Genomic DNA, 11,629 nt, shown 5'->3' on the forward strand with positions numbered 1-11,629 from the left:
TAGAGAGAGAGAGGAGAGAGAGAGAGAGAAAGACTGTGAGAGGGGAAGTGAGAAATCATCCCTCATGGGAGATAGCCACGCTGAAATTCTATCTCCATTCTCCTGGAAGTGCACCTGTATTAACTGCAGCTAAGATATCAACATATCAAGTTATCGTTGGTTGCTTCTATAATATGTTACTGGGTATGAAACATAATCTGGGCAATGAGATTATTGGGCATGAAACATAAAAGTCTCCCATTCTTAGCCATGGTTCTATTGAGCCCTGAGATGAAAGACAGAAAAAAATCTCAATAGGAAGCTCATAAAACGGAATTTATTTCTTCCTTGGAGATTAGGTCACTGAAGAATTAGGTAACTGGATGTATTATTACCTCAGGGACCCCATAAATCCCATAATAGGTAACATTGAAAAAAGTAAGAAAATCGGGTCGGGGGAGAATTCCAAGTGTATATGCACTCTGAAAGGACACAAAACCTTACATCCCAGAGAAAAGGTGAGAGGAGGAACATTTGGAAGAGAGAAGAAGCATGAGAAATTGGACCAGAAAATAGTACTGGATCATCCAGCACATCCACTCTTCTGCTCCTGGAGGTGGACAATGTATCTGCAACAGACAAGATTGGTGAGTCTGTAGGTTCATGTCATTTTTCAACTTTTCTGTAACACTCAACTGTTATTTGTATCTACAACCTCCTCCCACTTCCTTTCCTCCTGTACTGTGGCTGCAGTGCTGACAATCCTGAATTCTTACCTTTCTTCATATGGTGCAGCTCATAAGGGCCCTTGCTGCCTGGAGGTGCTACCTGAGCGCAGACCTTGGATGATGAAGACGGTGCCCACCACGATGCCCACAAGGCCAATGGACAACCCCAGGGCACAGACTGTGGTCTCTGTTAGCTCAGACACAGGGGCTGGAATCTCAGGTTCTGTGAAAATGAAGTTACTGAGGTCAGAATAGAGACTGTGTCCATGTACTTATCTGCAGGATGGGGCCTGAGTGCTGAGAGTTGACTTTACAAAGACATGGTGTTCTGGGCTTCTGCAGGAAAGTGAAGTCTATCATTAGAAACTCTTTCTGAAGGGTAGAAAACAAGTTTTGGGCCTTAGGAACCATAAGGCAAGATGTTCTGGATTTGACAAAAAAAGAAGTTACCAAAAGGGGGTGGAACTCATGCATACCCCAGTGTTTCAGAAGTGGCTCATCCAGGCCCCAGTGCTCCACCTTGCAGTCATACACATCATCAGCAGAAGGGAGGAAGGTGAGGTAACCTATCTTGGAGAAGGAATGGTCGCTTTTGGAGAGGAATCTGGTCTCAGAAACACCCTCTGTGACGGAGCGTCCATTACTCAACCACGTGATGTTGATCACAGGAGGAAAGATGTTGTCCACAAAGCAGATGAGGGTGTTGGGCTGTCCCAGCTTCACAGGAGACTTGGAAAACACAGTTGCCTCAGGTATCTCTGTGATGAGGATACAGCAGTGACGTAGATTGCTAATAACTGAAATTCTGCATCCCATGTGAGCCTTCCCACCAGTATTTGCCCCAAATTTCCTTTCTGCTTGGGGAGCTTCTATACATTGCACCCACTTTATTTCTTTGTCCTTCTTTCCATGGGCATGTCTGCTAAGGTAGAAGGACTATAGGACCTCTCCTTGAAAGATTCAAGGACTGCATTATTATTATCTTTGTATTACATAGAAATACGTGATTTGTAAGATGAGAATGAGGATTTGGTAGTTGACATGAGAAGATCTGGTAATTCCTTGGAAAGGGAAGATTTTAAGTAAACAAGGAGATCTCTCTCTCTCTCTTTTTTTTTTTAGAGGTTTTTGCTATAGGGCGCGTGCGCTCGCCAGACAGAGAGAGAGAGATATACAGAGAGATAGAAAGTGAGAAATCACCCCCCAGGGGAGATGGCCATGCCGCAATCCCTTCTCCATTCTCCTCTCGGGATCTTGGGCACGCACGCACACGCGCCCGGCGTGAGTTTAATCTACTGGGTCCAGGATGTGAACTGCAGTCGACTACATGGGAGTCCAGCGACATAGCCATTACGCTAACTGCTGGTCCAACAAGGAGATATATCTCAGGGACGAAGTCAGTGAGATCTGGTGTGAAGGGATAGATTTAATAAAGAGAGGCAGAATGGGGAACACATACTATTAGGAGCAGCCGTAGAGTTGGAACGTTTAATCATGATGTCTAAGTTATACTTTAGTGTAGCTATGTTTCTCAGTGCCCCTTGTGGGTCAAAACGTCCAATTTTGCTGAACTCAGGAAGCCACAAGACAGTCTCCTTCTTCTGCAGGTCCACGTAGAACTGCTCATCTCCATCAAATTCATGGGTGTACTGGCCAGAAGGACCATGAGACTGGTAGACATTTATTCCATAGGAGCCAACATGGTCAGCTGATGAATGAGAGTAAAGAGCAGAAAGGTGGAAATCAGGGAAAGAAAATAACTTCATTAAACAAAGTGACAAAAGAAACTGACTTTGACATTATGGGCTTCATTTTGGTATGATCGTTGGACAAAATCCACACCACCTGTTTCCTTCTTTAGTAATGATATTTGCCCAGTTAGAATACAGCCTTTCCCACTATGCTGTGTGCTCTATGAGGGCACAATGTCACATGCTCAGTTTCTGCTATTTCTGAGGACCTTGGTACCTGACACATAGTAGGCTCAAGATAAATAATGGAATGAAATGAAGGAAAGAATAACTGTATTATTAGTATGTACCTTCTTGGAGATTCAGTTTACTTGCCTCTGCTTCATAAATTTTATCTCTCAATTCACCAGTTAGTAACAAATCTATTATACATCCTTTCCCCTCAAGACTGGTTCAGAACAGAACATGTGCTACTTAGGGATCATTTTTTTGTTGTTTCTTTTTTAAACCAAGAAATAGAACCTACAATCTTGTTATTTTAAAAGTTTTCTTTAATTCATATAAAGTATAAGAAAGAATATAACAAGAACAATAAGAACATTATAATATAGATAGTTAAATATTTAATATATACATTATATATATGTAATAACACACATTAACATAGGTATTATATATTTGTGTACATTATTATACTATATATAAAATGTAGTAATTATAGATGTTAAATACATAGTGAATCTAAGGTCTTTTGTTCACGGCAGTGATCTTTAGAGGAGAGTACCTGATTTGTTTTGGAATAAAAGAAGGAAACTTTTATTTGTTTTTGTATTTCTATAATTTGCACTCTTCTTTTTTTTTTTTTTCTCCTTGAAGGAAGTTATTAAACTTGTTCATTTTCTGACTTTACACATATATTCACTTGAAGACTCAGGTAAATTAAAGCCTTTTCCCCTCAAATGGACAGTGTTTGTCTGAGGATGCCAAAGCAAAGGGCAGCCAGTGTAGTGTGGCTCCATTCAAATGAACCCAACTGGACATTTTTGTCAAGACATTTGTAAGCTGTTTATCATTCCATCTTTCCTTCTTTCCTCATTAAAAGTATTAGATATGACTTGGGGCAAAGAATAAAGGACCAATTGGGTAAAGCCTTTCATGTCAAAAAGTTGAATGAATATATAGTATATTGGGATGAATTCTGTGATGAGGCTATCAACAGCTTTGTAGTCCAATATCCTCGAGAAATGTCAGCAATCAACCAAACTACCTTATCTTTTTATGTTACTGTAGCGGTATATTTTCTTTCCTGAAATGAAGTTAACTCTTTTTTTTTTTTGGAGAGGTTTTTCTGTAGGGTGCACGTGCTCGCCAGAAAGACAGAGAGACAGAAAGTGAGAAATCATGCCCCAGAGGGTATGGCCACGCCGCAATCCCTTCTCCTCCATTCTCCTCTTGGGACCTTGGACATGCACACACATGTGCCCGGCGTGAGTTTAAGCCACCAGGTCCGGGACTCGAACCGTGCTTGGCTACATGGGAGTCTAGCAACATAGCCATTATGCTAACTGCTGGTCCCAATAAAGTTAACATTTAGGATTTCCTGGGACCTCTAATTAATCCTTCAGATTTCTTCTTAGTTACTAATATTTTGTTTTGTTTCTTTTCTTTTCTTTTCTTTTCTTTTTTTTTTTTTTTTTCTGGAGAGGTTTTCACTTTAGGGCGGCGTGTGCGCTCACCAGAAAGACAGAGAGAGACAGAGAGATAGAAAGTGAGAAATCACCCCCTAGAGGGGATGGCCGCACCGTAATCCCTTCTCCTCCATTCTCCTCTCGGGATCTTGGGCACGCACGCACATACACCCAGCTTGAGTTTAAGCCCCTGGGTCCAGGACTCGAACCGCAGTCGCTCGAACTGCGGTTGACTACGTGGGAGTGCAATGACATAGCCATTACACTATCTGCTAGTCCCCTAATATTTTGACTAAACCCTCTCATAAACATGTTGAAAACCACATTTCAACCACATTGTGACCTCCAACGCCCCATTTCAATGTCCTACTATCTTAAGTTTGTCAGTTTCTCTCTGCTCATTTTCTTCCCTGCTCAGTATGATTGCTTTGGTTGATACCCAGTGGGTCCTCTTTATTTTTCTAATAAATCTTGACTCCCTTTCCAAACCCGAATATATGCAGTTATTCTTTTTATTTGCTACTTGTCCTGAGTTGCCAAGTTTTTCTGGAGGACATCACACTGCTGCACCAGTGGGAACCAAATCACTTTTATTATAGTTTTAGCCTCAGCTATGTCTGCTGTTGTCAGCAATGGTCCTTCTGCTTTTCTGCAACCTGTACTGTTTCCGTACACTAGCCTGTGCACCTTTAGAGAGAAAATAGCGTGTCTTTTCATCTTTGAACCCTCAGAATTTAGTTCATTGTGTGCTCAAAAATGAGAATTGAAAGCAGTTGCTATCTCCAAGGATCATAAAGATTTGGGAGATGACTGACAGCACACACATAGCAGGACCATATGAAAGGATCAGCAATGACCAGGGGTGCATTATGACTTGTGAGCCCCAAGCATTGCTGCTTTCATTAGCCCTCCCTTCATAAAAATGTTGGAAATTATATTTTATGACAGTAATGGTATGAAGACAAATATAATCCAGGCTGAATTAAAAGTTCAAACACTTTCTCAGACTCTAAAACACTATTTTTTTTTCTAATTTTTAAAAGAAAGCATTTCATAAAAAAAAAAAAGAAAGCATTTCATCCATTCCTGCAGCATTGTGGGCCCTCAGCACGGTGCCTACCGTAGCTATTGGATAAGTAGAGCTTGACTGGGGAATTCTGGTTGTGACACTGAAAGAAGAAAATTTAAAACAAAGGAGTCAAGGGCTATGAGGAAGAATGAGAGTCACTCTGAAACAAAGCAACAATGGAAGCAGCCATGATTAATCAACTTATTGAAGTTTAGCATACTTTCCACTTTCCTTTCCTTTGTGACTATTTGAGTTTTTAACTTTTTACACACTCATTGTTCATGTCTATAAAAGAGCAGGGAGTCAGGGATTGACTCAGAAAGGAAAGAAGGATTAAAATAAAAGTACAAAGGGAGGATAGAAAGAGGTGACAATAAAAGGTAGAAATAATCCATACCTGTCATTGTTCCTTCTATAGGACTTCATTACATGAGATAAGTAAAGGGAATTTGGGTCCATAATTTAAGAATAAAATAATTTAATGTATCAAGGTTTTCATCATAAAGTTCTTGATTTTAAAATAAAAGAGATATCCTTATTTTTTTTAAGAAAAACTAGGAAAGTGCACATATAATAAGTTAAAAAAGTTGATATTTATATGTTTTTACTATTTATGAAGCACATTTAAATGTTTATTTGATTCTTTGGGAGTGTATAATACATGAAATAACTGAGATTAAGTGAGGATCATATAGTAAAATAACTTGTTTAAAGGTAGTCAGCCTGCTCGACTCCTTTACTACTTTCAGCCGGGCCAGCTTCCAGCATGGAAATTTGTCTGAATCTGAGATAAAGAAAAGGACTTTTTAAAAAATATGTCCAGATAATTTACATAATTCATGGACCTATTTTGTTTCAAGATAACACTTCTGAAGACACATAAAAATCTTCAAAGGGTTGGACCTGTCGCCTAGTGGTTAAAGGAGCTCGATACCACATAATCAACAGCAGTTCAAATCCTGGCCCTGGTGCTTTGAAAGACATGCCTGGTGTGTGCATTTATGCCCTAATCCCAACAGAAGGGAGAAATAGAACAGGAGAGATTGTGGTGAGATCACGCCCCACTGTGGAATGCTATCTCCTCTCTCTCTGTTTCTCTGATAAGCACATGCACTCTCTGGAAAACAAAAGAAACAGAAAAAAAGATTTTCAGGGAAATTTAGGAGTAATAGTATAATATAAAAAGTACTTTACTCATGGAACTATTCCTAATCTTTGAGGTAACCTGATAGAATGTCATAGAGACTTCCAGGCTGTATTCTCCGGGTCCGTTATTAATACAAGGTCCTTGGTGAATTCTCAACAGCAGAGGTAGCAAAGATTTTGGGTTAAGGTTCTGTTTCCTGAAGGAGGAACAGCCATTATTTTCAAATCTCTTACTATGAAGAAGGCCTTTGAGAAATTGCTACTATTTCTCAGCCAGTTTTCATCTCTTTCCCCTCAATCTCTTATCTTCCAATTACAGAGAATATCCCTCCACTGTGCACTTACCCACAATGTCTTCGCCTCCACAGGAGCTCATCATCAAGGTGGTCAAGGTCAGTGCCCCCAGAACCAGAGCTTTATTTAGAATCATTCTCATCTCAGGCTAATCCCAGTAGTTGCTGTTCTGAGCTATAGAGTAATTGTGAGATCTTGAGGACCCTCAAGAGAATCTACAGACACCCAAACCAATCCTTGCCAGATCTGGTTTTAGCCAATAAGAAAAATCTCCTATGGTGACACCTCAGTTGCTAGTTGCAGAGTTCATGTTGAGAGGCTTGAAAGGACACTGGGAAATCCCCTAATTCTTTTTTTTTTTTTTCTTTTTTTGGAGAGGTTTTTGCTATAGGGTGCGTGCGCTCACCAGACAGACAGAGAGAGACATAGAGACAGAAAGCGAGAAATCACCCCCCAGGGGGGGATGGCCACGCCACAATCCCTTCTCCTCCATTCTCCTCTTGGGATCTTGGGCACGCACGCACACGTGCCCGGCGTGAGTTTAAGCCACCAGGTCCGGGACTAGAACTGCGGTCGACCATGTGCGAGTTCAGTGACATAGCCATTATGCTAACTGCTTGTCCCGAAATCCCCTAATTCTAATGCATCTTCCATTTAGGGTGGATTTGAGAGAATTTTCTACAAATGGAGGGAAGACATTAAATCAGAATCTTCTCATATGTGTATACCTGCTAGTGTCAAGAGGGCTGGGAATTTTTTTGAGCAGTCTCATGGATAGATGAGGTCGTCAATAATAAGGTATTTTTCAGGATTTTTTGGGGATTCAGAATTCTCCCCTGTTTACCTCCTTTTCCCCTACACTGACAGGCTTCCAGGCTTCCTTTGTCCGGCTTCTATTTGTATGTGAGCTGTGTTTCCTTTTTGCTTCCATAGTGCATATAGAATTCTCCCAGTTTTGAGCTGACAGAACTACCTAGTGGATATCTGCTGGCAATAGCCAAGCAATATTTTTGCTTCTTCTACTTGCATGAAACTTGTGAAAGTTCTCCTACCTCAAAAGCTCTAGGTGTTTTCAGCCAGGGCAATAAAAGGATTTTTAATGCCATCTATGGCTGCCTATAGTAACTGCCATATTATCCCCTGCCTGAGTGATCTACATCTTCTGTATTTTCTTTTTCTTTTCTTTTTTTGGAGAGGTTTTGGCTATAGGGCATGTATGCTCACCAGAAAGAGAGAGACAGAGACAGAAAGCGAGAAATCACCCCCTAGGGGGGATGGCCACACTGCAATCCCTTCTCCATTCTCCTCTCGGGATCTTGGGCACACACGCACATACGCCTGGCGTGAGTTTAAGCCACCGGGTCCAGGACTCTAACTACGGTTGACTACATGAGAGTCCAGCGACATAGCCATTACTCTAACTGCTGGTCCCCTACTCATTTTTTTTTTTTTAATTCAAGAATATCAAGTCAATTGTTGAGGGTAGAATAAGAATTGCTCTGACTTATGAAACTGATTTTCTTCTCCCAAGCTACCATATTCGTTATCATATTCATTATCCTGCCATGTTAAAATTCCAGATATTTGTGGGGATCTGGAGATTGAGCTAAAGGCAAAGGAAGTTGTTAGAGCAGAAGAATTTATTTTTCCTGTATGTATGGAAGCCACAGATTAATGAGATACCATTTAGAATCAGTTATTATATCCCTGTTAAATGACCTGTTTCTTAGCACTGTCTTACCTTACAGAGTCTTACACCATCTTTACAGAGACTATAAAGAAAGGTGAGATAAAAAGTGCCCTGGTATCTGGTAGTTGCCTGGATACTATTAACTAGGCCTTGGTGCTGGTAGAAGCTAGGCTGATATTCACAGCTAGGTTTTGGTGTTCACTATAAACAGTTTCATGGAACAGTGGTAACAGATACTAAAATATTAGCACTATAAATAGGACATGCCATTATAATTCACATCATTGAGAGTCCTCTAAAAGCATTTTGACAGAATTTATGTTAGTTCGAATTAATGTTTATAATGTTGTCTAAGAGTCTATGTATTTTCAAACTCTTTAATTGTGGCGTTCATGTATTTTGCTGTGACATGAACTTAGTTATTACATATTGGCAAAGTTCTATAAAAGCCAAGACTTCTTCCATCTTGCAGTGGTTAAAATATGCCACAGTAATAATAGAGTCCAGAGTATCAAACTAAAATAAGGTGGATTTTGTCATTAAAAATGAAAAAAAAGCACTTTGATTTTTATCAGTTGCATTACCTTGGGCAAGTTACTGAAAAAATATCTGAATCTTAGAGTTCTTTTCTATAAAATGGGATGAAAATTATTACAGGATAGTTAATATGATAAAATGAAATTGTAAATAGGTACCAATTATAAATTTTAAGTAGAGTTTATGCCTACCACATAGCTAGTATTCCCAAATGATAGCTACCACGATAATAAGAAACACTAATAATGATAACAATAATAACATCATATCTAGGTCAAAGGACAACCCATATTTCCTCAGGATTTTGTAAGACAGAAAATTGTGCTACGCCCATTTGGGGAGTGTTTATGCTCTGGGCAGTGCTCAGCTATTCACAGGTGGGCCCCTTCTTGTCTGTGGCACTAATTGGTTCAGCTGAGACTGCTACACCATGTGGGTTCACCATCTGACAGGCCGACTGAGGCTTATTCACAAGCTCCCTAGTGTAAGAAAGAAATGTCAAGGTCTCTTGAGCTTCAATTAGAACTGACATCACTTATACCACGTTTGATTAGTCAAAGCAGGTCATAGTACCAGTTCACCTTAAGAGGTGGGTTAACAGACTGCATTTCTTTTTAAAAGTTTATTTATTTATTCCTTCTATGATAGAGAGAGAGAGGGAGAGAAAGAGAGAAGCATTGCCAACAGGATCTTCACCCCGCAACTCACCCCTGGTCTCACCCAGCCTTGATCAGAAACACCTGGAGTGTTCAGCCCCCCCCCCCCCCCCCCACAACACAAACCCCCCGCCCCCAAACATGAACCCAGCACCTTCCCATGTGAGCTCAGTTGTATCAGCACTGCATCACAGTCTGGCCCTTGCATTTCTTGACAAAATGAGATGTGAAGGACTGTGGCTAGTTTTGCAATTTATTGCAAAGGTCCTCTGCTTTTGAATCTTTACGAATGAGTTTGGTGGGCGAGAGTTGGAGTGCCTTGGTATTTGCGATGAAGCCCATTCATTCACCTGCTCGTTATTATCTTATCTTTACTGTATCCCCATTGAAAGCATAGCACAGATTCCTCAAGGAAGATTTGAACTAACAACTATTAAATTGAATTATAAATTGTTTTATGATTTGTTTTCATAAATCCTTCCAAAATTTTACATGAAAATACAGAAACTTGGAGAGCTAAGTAATCTTTTTATGATCGCCAACACAAATAGTTTGAAGGCCTGTCCTCTGATTTCTAGTCATGTGGCTGCTCACAATAATGAAGCTGGTAAAACAGATGGACCTTGCAAAGACAATTTCATTTTTCATTTAATATTGTTCTCACTGATTCTTTTCCACCAATCCTTATGCATATGAACTAGTTGCTTTAAGTGACTCTCTTTAATAAACTTCACAGAAAAAAAAAAAAAGTATTGGGATCAGCAGTTAGTGTGATGGCTATGTCGCTGAACTCCCATGTAGCCAACCGCGGTTCAAGTGCCAGACCTGGTGACTTAAACTCATGCAGGGCGCGTGTGTGTGCATGCCCAAGATCCCGAGAGAAGAATGGAGAAGAAGGGATTGCGGCATGGCCACCCCCCTTGGGGGGTGATTTCTCACTTTCTGTCTGTCTCTCTCTGTCTTTCTGGCAAACGCACGTGCCCTGTAGCAAAAAAATTCCCCAGCCAAAAAAAAAAAAAAAAGAAAGAAAAAAATAGTATGAGGAAAAAATACTGCTTCCTAATAATTTACTAAAAACATATAAAATCACTTCCATATACAGAACTCATTCTTTCTTTGTTTACTTTTTAATTGGATATTTTGCCAGAGGGCTTGTGTACTATCCAAAGATGGGGGTTGGTAATGAGTGGGTTGGGGAGGAAAAAGCTTCTTCCCGCCTCAATGGAATGGTTAGGTTGCAATCCCTTGTTCTCCATTTCTCCCTCCTTCTGGAGTTTTGATTGCACAAACAATTGTCCAGCATGTTTTTCAATCTGAAATGCAATGTTGGCCATGAGAAATCCAGCTGTCTTACCACCACAACACTGCTGCCCCTCGAACTACTTCTATAGTTCAAAGGTACTCTTCAGCCAGACTTAAAAGGTAGTTTGATAGACTTAGTGCTGGGATTATAAGATTATAAATGCTAGTTGTGTTGAACTGAGGTGGGTTTTTTAAAGAGATTTTTGCTAGAGGGCACTTGTGCTCACCAGAGAGACAGAAAGTTAGAAATCATCCCCAAGGGGATGGCCATGTCACATTCCCTTCTCCATGTTCCTCTTGAGATTTTAGGCATGCGTGAACACACACCTAGTGTGAATTTCAAGATGCTAGGTCCAAGACTTGAACCACAGTCAACCATATGGGAGTCCAGTGCTTTAACCACTATGCCACCTGCTGGCTCCTGAACTGAAATTCTTAATTGATCTGACTCAGGTTACAAAACTGACTTTTTTTTTTTCTTTTTTTGGAGAGGTTTTTGCTATAGGGAGCGTGAGCTCTCCAGAGAGAGAGAGAGAGACAGACAGACAGACAGAAAGTGAGAAATCACCCCCTGGGGGGATGGCCACAGCACAATCCCTTCTCCTCCATTCTCCTCTCAGGATCTTGGGCACGCACTCACACGCACCCAGCGTGAGTTTAAGCCACTGGTCCGGGACTCGAACTGCAGTTGACTACATGGGAGTCCAGTGACATAGGCATTACGCTAATTGCTGGTCCCCAAAACTGACTTTCTAGAAACAGGTGATGCTCTTTATGTGCAGTGGTTATTGATTTTCCTCCCAGGAACTCTCTGATCTTGATGCATATATTGTGAGCGTTTTTTGTATT

General features: G+C 40.6%; 1 protein-coding gene across 1 annotated transcript; it reads right to left on the reverse strand.

The window, feature by feature from the left end:
• Positions 1–296: 296 nt before the first annotated feature.
• LOC102467860 (HLA class II histocompatibility antigen, DQ alpha 2 chain) lies at positions 297–6,804 on the reverse strand. Its single transcript, XM_006163904.2, has 5 exons — positions 6,647–6,804; positions 2,167–2,415; positions 1,184–1,465; positions 756–930; positions 297–608 (listed from the first exon to the last, which is right to left on the reverse strand). The coding sequence occupies exons 1-4, from the start codon at positions 6,735–6,737 to the stop codon at positions 776–778; spliced, it is 777 nt and encodes a 258-aa protein (XP_006163966.1). The 5' UTR covers positions 6,738–6,804; the 3' UTR covers positions 297–608; positions 756–775.
• Positions 6,805–11,629: the final 4,825 nt, after the last annotated feature.

The sequence above is a fragment of the Tupaia chinensis genome, unplaced genomic scaffold, assembly GCF_000334495.1.
Source record: "Tupaia chinensis unplaced genomic scaffold, TupChi_1.0 Scaffold143563_1, whole genome shotgun sequence".
Lineage (NCBI taxonomy): Eukaryota > Metazoa > Chordata > Mammalia > Scandentia > Tupaiidae > Tupaia > Tupaia belangeri.

What these genes read in the sequence shown, in the direction of transcription:
- LOC102467860 (XM_006163904.2), bottom strand. Translation starts at nt 6,737, where the DNA reads ATGAGAATGATTCTAAATAAAGCTCTGGTTCTGGGGGCACTGACCTTG. An exon ending in TGGAGGCGAAGACATTGTGG is followed by an intron (nt 2,416 to 6,646) that starts GTAAGTGCACAG and finishes CTCATTCATCAG; the next exon opens with CTGACCATGTTGGCTCCTAT. An exon ending in CTCTACGGCTGCTCCTAATA is followed by an intron (nt 1,466 to 2,166) that starts GTATGTGTTCCC and finishes TCCTCATCACAG; the next exon opens with AGATACCTGAGGCAACTGTG.